This window comes from Gadus chalcogrammus, chromosome 15 (genome assembly GCF_026213295.1).
Source record: "Gadus chalcogrammus isolate NIFS_2021 chromosome 15, NIFS_Gcha_1.0, whole genome shotgun sequence".
Classification (NCBI taxonomy): domain Eukaryota; kingdom Metazoa; phylum Chordata; class Actinopteri; order Gadiformes; family Gadidae; genus Gadus; species Gadus chalcogrammus.
In genome coordinates this window covers 751,117-770,984 of record NC_079426.1, presented here as the reverse complement: position 1 = coordinate 770,984, position 19,868 = coordinate 751,117, and the positions used below count along the sequence as shown (strand labels likewise).

Sequence of the window (19,868 nt, the reverse complement as noted above, 5' to 3'; positions counted from 1 at the left end):
ATATCTATATCTATATCTATATATATATATATATATATATATATATACATACATATATATTAAGTTATAGACTGAATCTTATTATTCAATACATTTTGGATGATATTACCCGTCTATCTGCTTATTCTTTCAGTTTAGGTTTTATTTGCAGTAATCTGGAGATTATTTTTTGCAGATAACCAAATAAATACCAGTTAATCCTCATCCAGTCTCCAATGACATAATTGCATAGCAGTACTGGGTTTTGATGCTTCAAGCAGAAAAAAAAAAAGTGACCAAATACATAGTCTTGCTTTGTAGTAACTTAAAATAGACAACATCTACTGCTTGAAAAAATAATTTATGCACATACTTTAGTTTAATACAAAAAAATACCGATATGTGTTTTGGTACGTGTTGGGAGTACAAAAAACAAAATGATAAAGTTATGATGTGGATGGGGAAAGGGAATGTTTTTTTTTAAGGGTCACAATGTCAATGTACAGAGACATGGAAGGGTCCATTTGACTCCTCCTTTGGCCAGCGTCCTCTCATATAAAGCTCTCGAGATATTAACTTGAAAAAAATCACAAATTGTGGGTTTTGTCTGTGTTCAGTCTAATGATACGTGAGTCAGCAGACAAGAATCTGTGATTTCCTCAACGCACAAGAAGGGACGGAGGCCCTCCTCTCAGACCCAGAGTATCCCCACTCAGTCCCCTCCTCAGACGGTTAAAACAACGCAAGCCCCTCCGCAGCACGTTGTTGAGGAGACAGCCGAACGCCTCCCCCTGTATCCCACAGCGCGCCTCGCTGTTCAACGCGACCCCCGGGAGTGGTACGGAGTGGAGCGCCGGTCAGGTGGTCACACGGGGACGGTGTCCCTCTTGAAGGGGAGGACGTCCCAGGTCAGACCGTCGCCCGGGGGGTTGTGTCCAGAGGGAAGGAGGACCCTGGTCAACCAGTGGCTGGTGGACAAAACCAGAAGCAGCCATCAAACCAGGAGACAAACCAGTGCACTCACCAGTATAGGATGTAGGAGCAGAATATAAATTACCTTCTCTTCTGAACGCCCAGAAATACCTTCCAGTTGTTCAACTTTCCATAATTAAAAGGGTTTTTATAAACCTGGCAGAGGGAAGGACACAGAAGATAACATAAGATAAGATGCACTTCATCAATGCCAGACAGGGAATTTGGGAGACACAGCTGAAGAACAGGACGATAATAAGAAAGAACAAATAACAGTTCTTGCATTCTAGTCCAAAGATTCCCTTGGCAAGCAGCTGGCAGATATGAAACGGTGTGTTTATTGTCTTTTATCCTCCTACATCGGCGGCATGACGTCACCTTTCCCCGCTTGGCTAGCCGCTTGGTTTCCTTGAAGTTGATGTGTCTCTCGATACTGGTCTCTCCCCTGGATATGAGGACCGCATGCCAGACGGTAAGGCCTCCCAGGGCCACGCCCACTGTGCTGAGATAACCAATCACAACCGGAATTACTGTCTGTTCAGCCCAACATTAAGTGTTCCTACTGGCTGAAGGCGGCATTGCAGTTCATATTACCTGGTAAGGACCCACATGTAGATGATGCTCTTATGGACCATCCTGTCCCTGAAGGTGTAGGGGGGTGAGGGGGTTTGGTAGTTGGTCTTGGATGAAGAAAAGAACATTAATAATGGCTCCAACCCAAGAGTGTCAGAGTGTGAGTGTGTGCAAGTGTGAGTCTTGTGTACCTGCCCGGAAGGTAAGATCCCTATGAGAAGCCCCATCCCAGTCACGGGCACCCCTGGCCTCTCCCCGTCCATATGCTTAAAGCGCTGAAGCACAGCAACCAAGACACAAGCACCCCAGAGGCGGGGGTTAGAGGGCGATAGAGAAACAAAAAGAACCACAAAGACGGCAGAACCACCACTCAAATAAGCCAGCTAAAGCCCTAAAACCAAAGCTATTATTTAGTGACAATGCGTCTATCCAAAGCATTTTACAGTGAATATATCTGCAGACAGATTTCATTGAGGAGCAGGTAGGCTTTATATGCGCATCCAGGGAGAATGTGGGAATTGGGTTCATTCATACCCCACACACCATACCCACTGGGCTATCCGGCACAAGATACTGTCGCTGGTTAACCCGCCTCACCTCTAGAGTATTGTACGCGTCGAGGAAGAGGTTCCTGCCACTGATGCTGCAGTACATGCAGCCCATGGACATGGCCAGGCAGAAGCAGAAGAAGTAACGCTGGTTAAAGTGGCCCACACAATTATTCAACCAGGCTGGAAACGGGAGTTATGGGAAACTCTTTTGGGCCACAAAATGTATTTGAGGGAATATCGGTATATGCCATTTTCGATGGACTCTTTTATCCAAAGGTTGTTACACTAGCATGAGTGCATGCATTCTTAGCATGGGGGGCTGCAGTGGGAATGAAACCCATTGACCATGGCTGTGTGGATGCCTTGCGGTAACAGTTGAGTTGCACAAAAAGGATACGACAATGATGGTCCATTTTCAGAATGCACCTGAAAAGCAATAACACAATATCAAATTATTACAATGAGAAGAGGTTTACCATGGGTACGATATTGTCAAGCAAAGTGAAATAAAGAAAAATATCCCAATGACTCACCTGTTACAAATGCCACAGTGGTGTGTCCTGGCTGGTTTAGGAATGATGCACTTCTTACAGACAGACACAAATGGAATGTCATTTTTCACCTGCGAACGGAAACACCAGGAATTCAAAATGTGATAAAAAGCCAATCTTTTAGCACCAGCTTGGCCCTGGGACCGCCCTGACCGGCAGGTCCACGGTATGTCTTCTTAAAACAGGGTTGATCTTTCTTACTATAGGAGGGTATCCCGGGGATGTCTTGGTGGCTTTGTAGTAGTGGAAGATGATCATGACCAGGTTCCAGTGCCCGTAAAAGAGGTGCCACGTGATCCACGCTGGATGGTAGGTGGCAAAGACCATGGGTAGCAGGATCATGTAGCAGATCACCAGGATAGAGCTGGTCAGGACCACCACCAGACACACAAACACCTGACGCGCACACACACACACACACACACACACACACACACACACACACACACACACACACACACACACACACACACACACACACACACACACACACACACACACACACCAATTAGATAAGTGAGGCGCCCTGTTTGAAGAGGTCGATGAGACATATATTTTACACATACTCTGCATGCAATCAGCCCCTTACTGAAAACAACAAACAAGCACGTACCATCCCAAACCATCGGGTAATGCGGTCGACTGTCCAGAAGACGGGTTCGAATACCGAGTCAAAGACCACATCGGAGTTAGTGAGGGAGTTGTATTGGAGAGACTGAAGCACCAGCTTCACGTAGGCCCACAGCTCCCGCAGAAGCATGGGCGGCCGGAACCGGCATTTCCTGGTGCACACTCGCAAACGCAAGCAACACAGCAGGTGCAGGAGGGAGCTGTGGCACCACCTCATCCTGGGTACAGAAAACGCACACAACTAAAGAAGAAAAATAACAGATTAAAGGGAGGGTTTGCAACAGTGACACTTGTTAAGTCCTCAAGTATAAGGTGTGCAAGTTTAAAAAGTGTTGTTTTCTTAGTTTGAAAATTCAATAATATCAATAAACAAAGCGTATTTGGATTACAGAGTTTAGTCTTGATGGATCATCAGTGATACAAGCAAACAGTAGCCTTTTACTCTTTTGAAAACTACAATGAAGAGTCAAGTTTTTCTGCATTCCAATCGGCATTAACACCTGGGTGGAGTTCTGTTCACCTTTGGCTGAGCGCAGTCCATGGGATCCACCAAAGGACAGTCGAGTCAGTGGCAATATATTCAGACCGTCAAAATGGATGTCATCATAAGAGCAAATGTATAATGTTGTAAACATAATAGATGTACTAATACAAAATATTTGCAAGCGTGCAACCACGATCGATGTCACACAAATCGTCATTGTTCCAGCACCTTGTTTACCCGCTGGATTAAATAAATCGGGGCACTGCCACTCGTCTGTACATCACATGTTCGCTTTCTGTCAGGGAACACTTACGTTTCTGGAAATCTGAAAAATCCCAAGCAACCGTCGAAGACATACGAACGAAGAAAAAACACGATTAGCACCACATATTTGTGGAGATGGTATGAATTAGCCCGCTTTTGACAAACCCCTAAATCCTGTCTGTCTGCTGTAGTGTAAAGCGCATGCCAAATGCATGACGGGAAATCGAGTCCGGAATAGGTTTTCGCGAATGTTATTGTGGTCATTGTAGTTCTTTGATATCTCCCGGTATCCCACATGTGCATGGCTCCGACCATACTGTGGTGTCCATATAGCTTATAAATACGCTTCATACGTGTTTTTTGTTGGTGTAAAATGTCTTTTAGTTTTAACTTTGATGTGCATGCACAATCGGTATCACCAGAAGACGTGGGAGAAAGTAACGTTGAGAAAGACAAAGCTGACATTGCAGCCAAACATGTAAGTCACTAAGTTAGCTCAGTTAAGTTATGTACGTTATCGTATTTCATCTAGGACACTATTTTGATGCCCACCTGTCACGTAAGTCCTCTGCGTAACGATGCGAGAGGCATAACAACGAATGACACCCAGACACATTTTCCCTAATCATTACTGTTGTTATTGTTTACCAGACAACGGACGAACCAACAGCAGCAGAGAATATCAAGGAGGCTGCAGAGCACTGCCCGCCGCCTGACCCTGAAACGCTGCTGGCCGATGCTGTCACCGAGACCGTCACTGTGGGTACTCTTCCTCCTCTCCTCTTTCTGAACGAGACCGTTTTGGAGAAGACTGCCTCGGAGAGAGAGGATGAGGAGAAGATTCTCTCTCGCACCGAAGACCAGAGGTCCGACCTCATCTCCGGCGTGTACGAGGGTGGTCTGAAGGTGTGGGAGTGCACGTACGACCTCCTGGAGTGGCTGGACAGCGACGGGGAGACGTTTGGCGAAAAGAGAGTTCTGGATTTGGGCTGTGGGGCTGGACTGCTAGGAATACTGGCTCTGAAAAGAGGTGCCAGCAAGGTCCACTTTCAGGACTACAACAGCACCGTTATAAAACAGCTCACTCTGCCGAATGTACTGCTGAACAGCCAAGAGGACGGGCCTGGAGAGGAAGAGAGTGGTAGTGACAGTGATGAAGACGGGAAGAGGAAAAACGATTGTGAAAAGGGGAAAGGTGACGAGGACCTAAAGGACGGTGCTCCACCAGCGAAGAAGAGCCTCACTGAACCACCTCAGCACTCTGCGCTTCTGGCCAGGTGTCGTTTCTACTCCGGTGACTGGACCACCTTCCTTGCTTTGGTTGTAAAGGCTGAGCCGCCGCCAAAGTATGACATTATATTCACCTCCGAGACCATCTACAACACGGCGTACTACCCGTCCCTGCACGAGACGCTCCAGACACTGCTTGCCCCAGACGGAGTGGTGTACCTGGCCACCAAAGCCCACTACTTTGGGGTGGGAGGTGGACTGCTTCTGTTTGAGCAGTTTGTGGAGGAACAGGGCATTTTCTCCCTGCATCACTTATGGGATGTCGAGGAAGGGCTGAAGAGACATGTGGTCAGCCTGCGTTTCAAAACAGGCGAAAGTACTTGAATTAGTTTCTGTATGATTTTATACACCCAGTGAGCTTTTGACTTTTTACGCTACTTCCTCAAGTGGATGACAATATGGAGAAGTTTGAGTTGAACTATTCAGCGGATTTGTAAGAGATTACAAAATAATGTAAAAGATTCGGAAATTGCACGACAGGCCCACTTACATTACCGGAAAATAAATGTATAAATAAACATAAAATAAAAAAAATTGCTGGAATTTATATATAGCCTATATATATTATATCTTAATAACACAGTTGTCCTATACTGCCTGAAATGTTCTATAAAATAAAAATGCGGTTTCATCCCAATCTCGATTGCTCTGTCGCTATACTTCTCACTTGTGTGTGTGTGTGTGTGTGTGTGTGTGTGTACTGCCACTAGCTAAAGTGCAGTTGAAAGAGGCCGTTACAGGTCTTCAGATGCATGGGGAAGAGAGAAAGGAAATGGGCTCAGTGACCTTTGCAAGTGATTTCCCCAGTGTTCAAACACCAGCATGAAAGCCTGGTTTGTTTCTGAAGTCCGGCACAAAATGTCAATTGCAACTTATCCCATCAGCCCAAGGATAGAAGTTTTTTTTTTTTTCTAAGTGGATTCTAGAGTGGCATCACAGTAACAGCAGGTCTCTATACGGTCTGTACCTCCTCTCTGGGATTCTTAAGTGTTCTATGGGGGGTTTCCATAGGGCGGGTGATCTAGGTCTGACACCAGGGTTCACCCCTTCAAGCCTATTAGTTATTTTTGAGTTGATAACTGTTGTTTAAACCTCTTTCAACCATAAAGACTGTTGTACGTTTTCGTCTTCTGACGAGAAGTTTCTGCCTTGTCTTTTCCCAAGACACATGTATTGTATAACCCTATTATAATTATTTATCAAACACTACAAAGCAAATGATATTTTTATATAAAGGGGGCCAACCATCCTGACATACATTAATTAAGCGTGCATTTACTGAGGAACTTTACTGCGTCTTCATCCAGTAAAGACAGGTTATACCTCATACCTAAGCTCCCGGGCAGATAAGGCGATGAGGAAATGGCTTCATTTACACAGGGCTTACCAAACAATGAAATGGTCTGAATAATAGCTTGAAACCTTCCTAGGAAAGTTTCCCCTGTCCTCCTTTGGTCGGGCGTGACTGTAGAATTGGTTATTTTCGACCACAGCCTGGATACACCGTCACGCGTGTAGTGCATAGATAAAGAAGACAAAGCCCCTTTATTATAAGGATCAATCTTTACATCTGAATAAGTTATCATCCAAACACACTTTTCCACATTTTTTAAACTTGTAAACAGTCGAATGTCCCCAACTATGTCCTTATAAGTAAAATCAACAGGGATATAATAGAGATAAGGTTTTTTCTGTTTAGATCCCTTATCGCTATCCCCAATACCAACATGCACTGACACGTATTTATTCACACCCACGCTCTGTGCATGAAGGGGTCTGTGTGTTTGTGGGTGTGCATCATGCCTGTCTGTGTGTGTGTGCGTGCAGTGTGTACCGTCAGAACATACTTTTCCATTAATATGCCATAACACACAGCTACCAAATAAAGGCTGTTTGTATCACTGTGTTTGTCGCGAGGCATTGCGTCCACTTCATTGCCCTTAACCCTCTCAGCAGCTGTCTTTGGCCAGTGGGGGAATTCCTGGTTCCTGCCATAGACCCAGCCTCCCGGCCCCTCCACCACCCCCTTGACTCTTTATGGGAACAGTGGGCAGGGCCAGTCAGATGGTTTTCCTCAGAAACTATTGTGCGCTGATTCACTGGTGAGGGGGTGTGCTGCTTACTCCCACTGCTTCCTCCTTACTGGGAAGTGACTGTCAGGTTTACTGTACAGAAGGGGTGTGTAGACAGACAACCGGAGGCCATGGTGTAATGCGAAAGGTAGGGGTATTTAAGCGATTGGAATTTTGAATATCAGCCCAGAGTTCATGTATTCTTCTTTGACACCCACCTTTTTGGACTTGGGAGAACATACTTTGTGTTGGAACCGAGAGAGACAGAGGGAAAGAGAGCAGTACAAGGCATTCACAGATCCACTGTGGTGACTATGAAGCATCTTCAAGAACTGAGCACTTTCAAAGTTTCACTTTGAGACAACGTGGTCTAGAGAAGACAGACGATTCTTGACATTGAAGTGATCAGTGAGGGATTTTGGTAAGTATTTAGGTGATACATTGCATGATGCTTTCGCATGACTGGAAATTATTTATTATCGTTCACTTAATATATATTTATTGGGTTATTCGAGATTGGGGTTTCCTGAAAACCCTCAGGTGTGGCCTTCCTCAAAGCTCACTACTTTACTGCACGTGTGTCCCTATGAAGCTTTTCCTACATTCATTGAAACAATTGCTCTTTGAATGAAACCTGAATTGAGTTCACTCCTAACATAAATATGTTTACTGTTAGAACCTTTGCTGAATGTAATGTGTAAGCAATCCCATTGAAAGCAATCGCTTAAGAAGTATTTGCTCGGAATCAGGAATTTTCCAGACTGTTCCACAGTTCATAAATAATTAGCTAAATTTTAAACTTGAACAGCATGATCAGTGATTAGGCAGTTGGGCCTTATCTTTCAGTTGCTGCACTGATGAGTCATATCATACAGAGGAGGATCAGTTCACCAATTGCATAAGACAGAGAGCAGTGGCTTTCATTTCAAAGATTGTGAAACTTTTCCAGTAATAAAAGGGAGTAGATGGCTTGAATCACCAGACGACACTAAATTGGGATTTTAGCAGGCCTCTGCAATAAGGTGTTAAGAAGACAGCTATACCTTTGATGACAAATGTATCTCCATTTCGTGTGCTAAAATGGACCTGCTTTGGGTAAGTTAGAAGACCTATTTAAGATGTCCTTAAGATGAACTCTACCGGCAAGCCTGATAGGATCAGCACGGGAAGTTTGGGTAAGGAGACAATGACAAAGACTTTTACAGACCATAGTTCAACTGGTGCTCTACTATGAGAACTGAATTCCATAGATGGCTCGTTCAGGTATCGTCTATGGGCTCAGTTCTTTTGGCATGGTACTCATTTTCCAAACATATTAACCTCAAGAGATACAAATGAAGAAAATGAACAATGAATTTCATATAATCCACTTACGTGTATATTAACATCTATCTGTCTCTGATTCTATTGTGTGGTAGTTGTAATAAAAAAATGTTTTACATCAAACCCTTTATTCATTAACAGATAACAGTATAACTTGAAGAACTGCAAAGTCCATTTGTGATAAAGTGTGAAGATGAAAAAGCTTGATGTGCTGATGTTGAGAGCATTTCTTAGTAAAGAATATAAGAAATATCTACTTTGTTTCTGTTCCTTATTTCACCACGACGCCATGATCCCTCCTTGATTAGGTTTCCTGTCCAATCATTCATCATCACATCATCTAATGTATATTACCAATCCAAAAATAGGTGTCTAGCTCCACTCGGACGAACAGCTTTACTTATAGAACAGACACCTACACAACAATTTGTTTCAGAGCTGCTCAAGGCAAAGACGCCAGGCCCAACACCAATGTGTGGCAGTAAAAAGGTGGAGATCAGGCCAGAGATAAAAGAGATGCCACATGTGGTGCATGGATTCACATATGAATGTGAATAGTTTAGACATAGGGCTTTACATAGGAAAAGGCTCATAGGCAATGTACTACTATAAACAAAGCTTAGGGGATTGCTAGATCATTTAGAAAGACTGTCATGGCGTTATGATGCAATGAATAAGTAAGAAAGGAATGAGAGTTAATGCTGTGGCCTAAGCCACATCTTTATTTAAACTTTGCCCACACCAAAACCTATATGCTAAAAAGAGCTTCAATGTATTACGTAATTTCATGGCATTGTTCCATTTAAAGAAAGAGGCCATCACATACTGATAACGATTTAACAATAGAAACGTATCAACCTCCACACATTTTTTTCCTTATGATAAAAATTAGTGTATGCCCTGACGTTTTGTTCTCCTTTATAAAGGCCGCATGTAATCTCCAACTCCCAACCATTTATTGGGGTTTCAACTAAACCCAAACAAAGGGTGATGTTTGTACAAATCATTCATTGTGCACATATCACAAGGGGAAGAAAGTGTGCCTAGATAATATGATTCCCCCTGCATAAGTAGTCTTAATTATTTTGCTGTTCACACACATCAGACACAATGATCAAAATATACACTGATTGGATATGAAGTAGGGCTACAAAGTTTGAGTACATGGATTTTACATTCTGAATAATATTATATACATTTATATATGCGTAATTGACCGTTTACCAACCAGATATTATAACTCTGTAATACTTATTATATAATCTATATGTAGCTTCATAATAAAAACGAACCGATCATTGGATATACGATCGGTCGCTCAATGATATGGTGTCTTACGTTTGACCAGTTGTTAGCATTTTGCCAGAGCTGCGGAGCAACAGTCTATGGCCCCGTGTAGCGGAGCGGAGCTTTCCGAAGACATTTCTCACTCCTAGTTTGCATGGTGAAGCAGTTGTTATCAAGTAATGCGCATTGGTTTGGCGGAGCCACTAAAATTTGTACGGGAGAAAAGATAGTGCACTTTACTACTGTTTTCTTAAAGACTGACCACTTATTTCCGAGGCTGTAGCATGGATGAAGTACGGCCTACCACTGGTGCCCAAGCCCACGGGCTTGCGTCGATCTTTCCCCCTGGATTACAAGCCATTTACGGGGAATGCCGGCGTCTCTACCCCGAACAAGCCAACCCGCTCCAGGTCACAGCTATTGTAAAGTATTGGTAGGTGTCCGGCCATACTAATGTATACATGGTTAATACAATTCGAAGAAGTTATATGCACTACTTTTACCAAGCAAACATTTCACAATCTTCAAAAGTAAAGGCAAAACGCCACTTTGTTTACGTAAAGTTTAGTTTTCAACGTAACTCATTCACGTCTCCTTAAGTTCACATTTATCAAACCATGTTAAGTTCAATTTCCTACACATTGACCCGTATCGTGAGATGTCTAAAAAAACTTTTAGTGATAAATAATTCAACATAAATGTGCCTTGTTGTTCTTACAGGTTGGGAGGTCCCGACCCCTTGGACTACATCAGCATGTACAGGAACATAGGGAACCAACCCCAGGACATCCAGGAGCATTGGCACTATGTCAGCTTCGGACTAAGTGATCTGTATGGGGACAATAGAGTTCACGAGTAAGTTTGGTTATGGCCATGACCCTAAAGAAAGTACGGGATGAGTTATCATTATAATATATATACTTTTTAGAATGATCATGTTTGTCCCAAGGGTTGTTTATGTTGTGTACTGAATAACACATGCCCTTCTTCATGCAAATTCATACATATACAAACATTCTTTGAGTTGATTTGGTTAACTAACTAAAGGTACATCCATCTATCAATCCATCTTCAAGTGTGTAGGAAAGGCAAAACCTCCCACATATCCTTCACTTGGTCATAGCGTTTGTAAGTGTCTTGCATTGCTCACAGTTCTCCATGAGTGTATTTTGTTACAGAACAGCTTAAATAGTAATAACCTATTTTAGCACAGTTCGGGTTAAGGCCTAAGCCTTATTGTTTCATTTGACAAGAAGCCCATTGTTAATCCTCTACCATGTCCCAATGTAGCGGGCTGTAGATGTAGGTGTAGATGAATGCGCAGGGTTTTGGGGTTACGGCAACAAGGGAAATAATCTGTATGTGGTCTTGATGAGTCAGGCAGCTACCTACATCGTTTTTGGGTGTTTTCTGTCTGATCTCTTTGTGCACAGTGTAAACTTTGAGAAGCACTACACTGAATGCATAACTCTCATCCTATCCCAATGCATATTTCTTTGATTAAGCTACAAATTGTGAAATTGTAACTTAATTATTCTTTTGTGCGCATGGTTTGCCATTGGCACTGTTGTAAGCTGCTCTTTTTTGATGATTGTACTTCTGATTTATTGAATCGCTTTGAATGAATAACAACAAGTGTGTTTGCTTATTCAGATTCACAGGTTCGGATGGACCCAGTGGGTTTGGCTTTGAGCTGACTTTTCGCCTGAAACGGGAAGTGGGAGAAACAGCGCCACCTACCTGGCCGGCTGAACTCATGCAGGGCCTGGCTCGCTACGTCTTCCAGTCTGGTATGAGAGCACATGTTTGAAACCATATAAATCGGGACCATGTTACCTTCCGTGAACTTGGCGGTTGGTCTCCCCACGTGCCATGTTCGCTCTGACGGGTTTGCTGTGTATTCAGATGAGCTTATTGCTCAGGTATTCTTTGTATTCTATTGGATTTGATGCAAATTCAGTGAATTCAGCTACATGCCATTAAGGAGCCGGGGTTAGGCGTCTTGCCCAAGGATGGCTACATGACGACTGAGGGCATGGGGATCAAATGCAGTAGCTTTTATCCCTGCATTATCCTGCCCTTATGTTAGAATATGTTTGTTTTTGCAATCAAAAAGTCTTGTGAAGCCCTTCTTGCCATGCAGAAATTCTATACACAGTACCTCTAAACCGACCAGAGGCAACCCTCGTTCTAGTTTAATTGATAACTTCTCTCCCAGATTTATGATTTCCATTAGTTAATCTCACTGTTGTTAATAAATGATTTTTTCTTAAAGTACAAGGCATTCCCATACTGACCTGGGGGCCATCATTCAAGATGTGTCAAACAGGGTGTGTTTGGTTCAGTTTTTCATCAGTTTATAATCATAATTCCTGCAGTCATTGTTGGTTGAGGCGGATTCACCAGAGTGGGTGGTAGTAAAAGGTTTCAGCTTCAAGCTAGACTCTTGTCAAACTGTTGAAAAACGATTGTGGGCTTTGGATACCAGAACTCATAAAATGTTTCAAGCCAAAATTAGTATACAGGTCTAAAAAGCCCATTGTGTTTCCTCTATGCTGCTTTGGGCCCTCACAGAAATGCTTCTTTCTCTGCACCCGCTCCATAAATGTTTCAACGCATGACCAAAAGGAAAAAAAAAGGGATATTGTTGATGTGAGTCATGGTGGTGATTAATGAATATGTTTGTGGGAAACCCCTTAGAAAACCATACATACGCCCCTCTAGACGCCTGCTGGGTAAACATTAATAGGTGGTTTGGGAGTGAGGGGGTATTTATTAAGCAGGGAGGCAGAGAAGGCGGTCCCCAGCCCCCCACTCTGCCCTATGCCCCCCAGCTGGTGTCCATTTGAACGTGGGTGGGCTGGCCCCTCTGCGCCTCACCCCCTCCTTGGCCCGTCGTTTTTTCTTTTCTTTCACAAGCTTTATGTTTGGACGGATCACAGGTTACCCCCCCACCCCCCCACTCGACTGGTTCTGTTTTCACACACTTCCTTTGCGTCTCTTTCCTCCTGCGCGCTGCGTCTTTCTAAGAGTTTCACTCTGTCTGAGGAAACCGCCTCTGCAGCGTTGGTTAGCTGTTGGGCTAATGCTCGCAGAAACTAGTTAGTCCCTTTTAGACCCACTCTCCTAAAGGTGTGCCCCATAAGCCCATCGTTTAACACATTTCACCTATTATTAAAAAAGTATTTTGTAAGTAAGTCTTTGTCCTCCGTTCAACAGAAAACACGTTTTGCAGCGGCGACCATGTGTCGTGGCACAGCCCGCTCGACAACAGCGAGTCTCGTATCCAACACATGCTGCTGACCGAGGACCCCCAGATACAACCTGTCCAAACCCCCTTCGGCACAGTCAGCTTCCTCCAGGTAATGGAGAAATCGAGTCCCAGGCTTCGACGTTGGCCTGTTCCATAGAATGATAATATTATCTAACAATACTTGAAGCTTAAGTAGGTCCTTCAAATCAGTCCCTGCAGTTTACTTTCACTAATACTTTCACCAAAAATGTAAATGAATCCTCCTTTTTGTTTATCACAATGAGGAGGTTGCCCATCTGAGGCTAAAGATACATGAGGATCCTGTTCATCTTGTGTCTGTGCGGTCGGCTGTAGATCGTGGGCGTTTGTACCGAGGAGCTGCAGGCAGCCCAGCAGTGGAACGGCCAGGGCATTTTAGAGTTACTGCGTGGCGTTCACATGTGAGTATAGGTAGAATACATACACACACAACCCATTTAAGTTGAACTAAATCACCTAAAGTGTGTGCTCACACACAGCGATTCACTTCTTGACTCTGGGTTTACCCGGGCTGATGTGTTCCTCCTTTGTTCAGGGCCGGTGGTCCGTGGCTGATCACAGACATGCGAAGAGGGGAGACCATTTTTGACATTGATCCACACCTACAAGTAAGGCTTCCTTAAGTACTTCTGGCTCCGCTGAGCGTGTTGTATCCCATTGATACGAGGAGAGACGGAGCTGTTACGTTTAAGACCAATGGTAAGTGTTTGTGTACAAAGGCCTGTCAAGAGTAAAACTATAAGGACCTAAATGTTTACGTTGGTTTACACACATGCACATCGAAAATGTATAGACTACAAAGGCTGTATAACTCTTACCTCCCCAAGCGCAAATGAATCCCAAATATCACACAAAACCACTCAAAATGTCATCAGTGAAATACGGTTGGAACCTGTCCCCCGCCTCCATCTCCACTATAAACAGGACGCTTTGGTCTCAGCCGTGGTCATAGCGAACCCCCCCTTCTTCCAAAAGGTGCCCCATGTTCCTGGCTCAAACTAGGATTACATATGATGGGTATACTACTCAATGGACTCAATGTCTGCCTGTATAACTTTGTCTTACCTCCCCATCGTGCTACAAATAAATCTGAAACTATCCATCAGGCCCTTCTGTAACGCATGGGCCTGCTGAGCTAGTGTTGAGGGTTGCGTTGTGTGTTGAGGGTTGTGTGTTGAGGGTTGTGTGTTTAGGGTTGTGTGTTGAGGGTTGTGTGTTGAGGGTTGCGTTGTGTGTTGAGGGTTGAGGGTTGCGTTGTGTGTTGAGGGTTGTGTGTTGATGGTTGCGTTGTGTGTTTAGGGTTGCGTTGTGTGTTGTGGGTTGCGTTGTGTGTTGTGTGTTAAGGGTTGCGTTGTGTGTTGTGTGTTAAGGGTTGCGTTGTGTGTTGAGGGTTGCGTTGTGTGTTGTGTGTTAAGGGTTGCGTTGTGTGTTGTGTGTTGAGGGTTGCGTTGTGTGTTGAGGGTTGCGTTGTGTGTTGTGTGTTGAAGGTTGCGTTGTGTGTTGAGGGTTGCGTTGTGCGTTGTGTGTTGTGTGTTGAGGGTTGCGTTGTGTGTTGAGGGTTGTGTTGTGTGTTTAGGGTTGCGTTGTGTGTTGTGTGTTGAGGGTTGCGTTGTGTGTTGCTCCTCCAAGCAGGAGAGAGTGGACCAGGGCATCGAGACAGAGGGTTCCAACCTGAGCGGTGTCAGCGCCAAGTGTGTGTGGGACGACCTGAGCCGGCCCCCGGAGGACGAAGAGGACACCCGGTCCATCTGCATCGGGGCCCAGCCACGCAGGCTCTCGGACAAAGGTATGACCGCAGCAGAGAGCCGGAGCAGGGCCGGTTATGATGGTGCGGCGGCCCGCTGGTGTCTGAGCCACAGAGACGGGTTCTGGGTCCACACACTCTGTCTGTAGGAAGCCTTGAGCGAGAGGCCTTACCCCCTACCTGCTCCTTGATCGCATGCTTGGTTTTGTGGACAAACCCCCGAGCTCTTCCTCTTTGCGGACAAGACATTAGTCTTCTAAAGGACTAGTGATGTGCACGTTTGAGCCTCCAGGAGACGTGTCCACACTGTTTCTGAGGTCTGTTTGTGTGTTTGCGTTACAGACACCGAGCAGATCAGGGAGGTCTTGAGGAAGGGCCTGGAATTCAACACCAAGGCGGCGCTGCCCCCCATCAGCGCCCAGAGGCACGGCCACGAGAGACCCCAGTGAGTGGCCTCCCTCCCTGGGTGCACCTCTGCATCGGCTGACCCCCAGACAGCCCTCCTCCCCTGACGACTACGCCTCCCGCTAGCCGGCCGAGCCAGGGCCTTTCAGCCTGTTGAGCGCCATAGCAAGGCTGCAGCTGGGGCCAGGGATCAGCGGGGTCCTCTGCAGAGTCAGGACAGCACAGGGGCCACCTCCATACGCAGGGGGCAGGGCCTAAGAGCTGCCCAAACATTTGCTTTTTGAAAAGAAGGGTTAGGGTTACGGACAAAAAATCCCATAAGGGTCTGCAAATTGTTCTGATTAATCAATAGAAAGAAACATTGGTTAAAAACAACCCAATATCCCCTTAAAAGGGCTGCAAGGATGATAAGACATTACCCGGGATCGTCAGGTATGAGACCGTCGATACCTCAGCGCATTCTGCTCACTAGAAGTTGAAGGGTTGCTTTGTCATCTCCAGCAATCTGCACTCAAACAGCAGCTCCTGAATGGTTCCTCAGCCCCTTCAGTCTGTCCTTCATCCCCTCTCCCCGTGTCCCCCCCCCCCCGTGTCTGTCCTTCATCCCCCCCTCCCCCCTCTCCCCGTGTCTGTCCTCAGGAGCCGGAAGGACAGTCTGGAGAGCGAGAGCTCGGCCGCCATCGTGCCCCACGAGCTGGTGCGCACCCGGCAGCTGGAGAGCGTCCACCTCAAGTTCAACCAGGAGTCGGGCACGCTGCTGCCTCTCTGCCTCAGGTCAGACCCCCCGGACGCAGGACACGCACCGTGCACACGCACCGTGCACACGCACCGTGCACACGCACCGTGCACACGCACCGTGCACACGCACCGTGCACACGCACCGTGCACACGCAGGGTCCCCTGTCCCTCTGTCCCCCCCTCGCTCTCTGAGATATTGCATGGGTTTGCAACACCAAACCCCTACCCATGTTCTTGTTCTTGCCGCCTCTTTCTCTCTCTCACTGTTTAATATTACAATTCATCCCAAGGCCTAATTACAGATAATTGTCAGAATGAAGCAGATTTGGGACAACCCTTTTCTGTTTACTAAAACGTCCACCCCAGAACGATATTCACATTCAATGACTCTCTCTGTTTGTGTCTCTCTTTTGCACACTGTTTATATCACATTGCATCCCAAAGTGTAATAAGCGTTATCGTCACAAACACCCGCATATTTCACACGTTTGCGACAAACCTATCATCAATACGTCTTTGGTAAGCACTCTATGTCCATAAAAGGCTATATAACATATTGATACATAGACTCTTCCACAGAAACAAGGGAACTGTGACACTTGATTTACGTCCTAAGATGGAAAATCATATCTCTGTTGTCCTGGTGCTTTCTCAGAAATTGATCTAACGAGCAAACATAATATAGAAAGCATAATCTACCAGAAAATGCGGAAGGGGTCTTTGAAAGGGGGGGGTTTAGAGTGACATTAGTTAGGTGTTTTCAACACTGCCAGCTCAAAACCAACATATATATCTTTATAATATTGACATTGGTTGCAAACGCATAACTCATAGATCCTGACCTACTTTCTTCAAGAGCTGAGTGAAAACTACATGTGTTGCCCTACCTGCCGTACAAAGGGACCATTTACAATAACATGGCCACAGGATATATCTTTCAGTTCAAAGTCTGAATTTATTTTCCTATCTGACTAGTGAAGTTCACCAGTGACGTTTGGTTGTTATTTTCTTTTTGTCATCAGAAGAGGGAATCTCCCTCCTTGCTTCTTAAAGGTTTTAGTTTCGTTCTGAGCAGAGGATTTTGACCCTTGGCCTTATATAATGTAGGGTTGTACAGACATGACATTTATAGTCACAAGTCATAGTAATAATCCAAAACAATAAAAATAACACCAATCATAAAGCCTGTGGGATTGATTGACTACTGATGTGCTCCAGGGGCCGGCTGCTCCACGGGAGGCACTTCACCTACAAGAGCATCAACGGGGACACGGCCATAACCTTCGTCTCCACGGGCGTGGAGGGGGCCTTCGCCACTGAGGAGCATCCCTATGCAGCCCACGGCCCCTGGCTCCAGGTACCCCACACCCAACCCTCGTCTGGGCCTGGAGGGAGGCAGGCCGCCCCACCAGGATAATCCTCCTCCCCTTTCCCCAGCTGCAGCTCTACCTGGCTTAGATAGCCACAGCCTAGCTGAGCCTATGTAGCGTCAAAGCTAGGTTTCACCTGGCATCTCAGTGGGCCTGGGCAGCAGAGATAAGGATAAGATCGGGACCTGATTGAGGGTAGAGGCTGTTGTCCTTGTAGGACCCTTCCTTACACCACCAAGCACCGCAGGATCCACCTCCAGCTCCATATCTCCATTAGCTGTTTAATAACACAACAGAAGCAACCGTCCCCCCACTGCACTGTGTGACGCGCCCCTCGTCTGACTGATGTCTCCCCGTGGCTCCTCTCAGATCCTGCTGACGGAGGAGTTTGTGGAGCAGATGCTCGGAGACTTGCAGGAGCTCAACACTCGTGAAGAGGTGGGTGAAATGGGGTTGCTCCTACGTGGGAAATGGAAGGCAACAATACGTTGTAGCATGCTAGACGGGTACCCTGTTGCACCCCTGAAGAGACGCTGAATATATGAAGGACCTAGAAAAGAAACCAATGGTGTTGGTTTCCCTTTTGTTTAAGCCTTTTCTATGGCTCGACTTTTCAACTACTAAACATTTCTGTTCCCTTTCGCCCCCTACAGACTAAGCTGCCGAAGGAGTACAGTTGGCCGGAGAAGAAGCTGAAGATCTCCGTGTTGCCAGACTCTGTGTTTGATAATCCGCTCCAGTGAGACCAGGCCCTGCACACGCACACACCCAACACAGACCCTCACCCACCCACTCCTCTCTGTCCATCGCTTGGGCCCTCCTCTCCTCATGTTCCTCCAGGCCTGTAACCGCGAGCACGCCCGACCCAGGTGCCTGACGCAAAACACCCTCACAACATGGCGTGTTCGCTGGGATTCTATTGGACGACCAGAGACGGCTTCTCTGAGCCAATCCCTGGCTGGGACTGGACTTGTGGACGGCTCCGGTGGGGGGGTGGGGGGGGCTTTCACAGTTCAGACGGCAGATCTGAAGACTTTGAAGTCGCGCAGTGCCTCTGACTCTTGCCTTCTGCCTCATGACTCCTTCTGGCTGCAGGGCACGGCTGTGTCTATCCGGTGTTAGCTGCTTAAACCCACAACCTGCCGACCCACGAGGTTTAGGCTCGGCGAACTGGCTACAGTGAGACAGGGATGTGTGTCTCAACCATTCACCGGTAAGGTGGTCGGTCGAATCAGGCGGCTAGACGACAACGCTAACAGAAATCAGCCCGCGGACCTGAAGGCACACGCAGAAAAGGATTAAGCAATGTAAGCATCCTCAACAGACGCCCTGGTGCAACCCTGAAGAGACCGTTATTACATTAATGACATTGGCCAATCCAAGGGCAGACAAGTCAACGTTCTTTCTATTTTATTCAGTGTTCTTTACAATTACGTTTGAATTTGTATGGGTTGAATTTTCAAATGCTGGACATTTCCGTTTCGTTGTCTTTATGGTCATACCAAAGAGAAAGCAGCTGCCACTTATTGTCAATGCATTCAAACAATACATTTGCTGCAATGTTTTTTACAGACTTTATAATCATGTATTTTTCCATCACAGAACTTATCAACAAATGTTACATTTTATTTTCTTCTCGGCTACATCACAAGTGCACGAACTCCTAACTTGTTTTTTCTTTTGCATTATTGTTACAAGACATTTCTTCCGCAAAATGTTTGAATGAGTCGTATTGGTTGTGTATGTTTAATTTAATTGTAAGATAATTCAGAATTTTACATGCAATGTGACCATTGCATGTGCTACACTACCACAAATGCAAGCTGATTCTGCAGATTGCATTGGATTGGTGGAACACTGTTAACTTCCTGCAGAACTCTATATACCCCATCACTCAATATTCCCTAAGGCTCAATAAGTGTAATGCTGTTCAGTTTTTACTCTTCCATGTATTACATCCAGTGGCTGGAAAAGTGTTCTCTGCAATAATAGCCTTCAACACAAGGACCGGATTAATGCTAAAGAAGTTCTTCAGTGCCTGTAGTTGACCGTGAGCTATTTAGACTGTCGACTCTCCCTAATTGTTTCAAAAGAAAGGCTACTGTAATCTTTGGTTTCCTGATCCTGTCAATACATTCCGTGTGAACTCCTAGTGAAGAGACTGTTATTACATAGTTCTAGTACAAAAATGTGCGTGTTTTTTTTTAACAACATATGGGGGGGGGGTTCAATCATTATTTTTTTCTACAGTCTCATTTCACTGAACTTTCTACATGTTTGTATGTAATCCCAAGTGCATTAAGATATTTACACAATAAAGACACAAGATTTTCTTGGAAACCT

The 19,868-nt window shown here is 45.4% G+C and overlaps 3 protein-coding genes across 7 annotated transcripts; 2 read left to right on the top strand and 1 right to left on the bottom strand.

Moving 5' to 3' along the window:
* Positions 1-91: 91 nt before the first annotated feature.
* zdhhc16a (zinc finger DHHC-type palmitoyltransferase 16a) lies at positions 92-4,249 on the bottom strand. 4 transcript variants are annotated; one of them, XM_056609067.1, is made up of 11 exons: positions 4,054-4,237; positions 3,240-3,474; positions 2,828-3,022; positions 2,609-2,697; positions 2,473-2,501; positions 2,122-2,255; positions 1,716-1,799; positions 1,546-1,631; positions 1,330-1,453; positions 1,037-1,107; positions 95-947 (listed from the first exon to the last, which is right to left on the bottom strand). In XM_056609067.1, exons 2-11 carry the CDS (start codon positions 3,471-3,473, stop codon positions 845-847), a joined length of 1,149 nt encoding a protein of 382 aa, XP_056465042.1. In that variant the 5' UTR covers position 3,474; positions 4,054-4,237; the 3' UTR covers positions 95-844. The 4 variants fall into 4 exon arrangements, with proteins under 4 accessions (XP_056465041.1, XP_056465043.1, XP_056465042.1 ...); XM_056609069.1 differs by having other exon boundaries at positions 96-947; positions 3,240-3,497; positions 4,054-4,249; XM_056609066.1 differs by having other exon boundaries at positions 92-947; positions 1,546-1,799; positions 4,054-4,238.
* A 41-nt stretch (positions 4,250-4,290) lies between these two features.
* On the top strand, positions 4,291-5,922 carry mettl18 (methyltransferase 18, RPL3 N3-histidine). The gene is made up of 2 exons (XM_056609077.1): positions 4,291-4,482; positions 4,656-5,922. The coding sequence occupies exons 1-2, from the start codon at positions 4,378-4,380 to the stop codon at positions 5,616-5,618; spliced, it is 1,068 nt and encodes a 355-aa protein (XP_056465052.1). The 5' UTR covers positions 4,291-4,377; the 3' UTR covers positions 5,619-5,922.
* A 1,484-nt stretch (positions 5,923-7,406) lies between these two features.
* On the top strand, positions 7,407-19,865 carry sufu (suppressor of fused homolog (Drosophila)). 2 transcript variants are annotated; one of them, XM_056609072.1, is made up of 12 exons: positions 7,407-10,409; positions 10,697-10,831; positions 11,630-11,766; positions 13,196-13,338; positions 13,584-13,669; positions 13,804-13,876; positions 14,901-15,054; positions 15,355-15,457; positions 16,057-16,191; positions 17,374-17,512; positions 17,895-17,963; positions 18,179-19,865. In XM_056609072.1, the coding sequence occupies exons 1-12, from the start codon at positions 10,261-10,263 to the stop codon at positions 18,266-18,268; spliced, it is 1,413 nt and encodes a 470-aa protein (XP_056465047.1). In that variant the 5' UTR covers positions 7,407-10,260; the 3' UTR covers positions 18,269-19,865. The 2 variants fall into 2 exon arrangements, with proteins under 2 accessions (XP_056465047.1, XP_056465046.1); XM_056609071.1 differs by having other exon boundaries at positions 14,898-15,054; positions 18,179-19,864.
* The last annotated feature ends 3 nt before the right edge of the window (positions 19,866-19,868 follow it).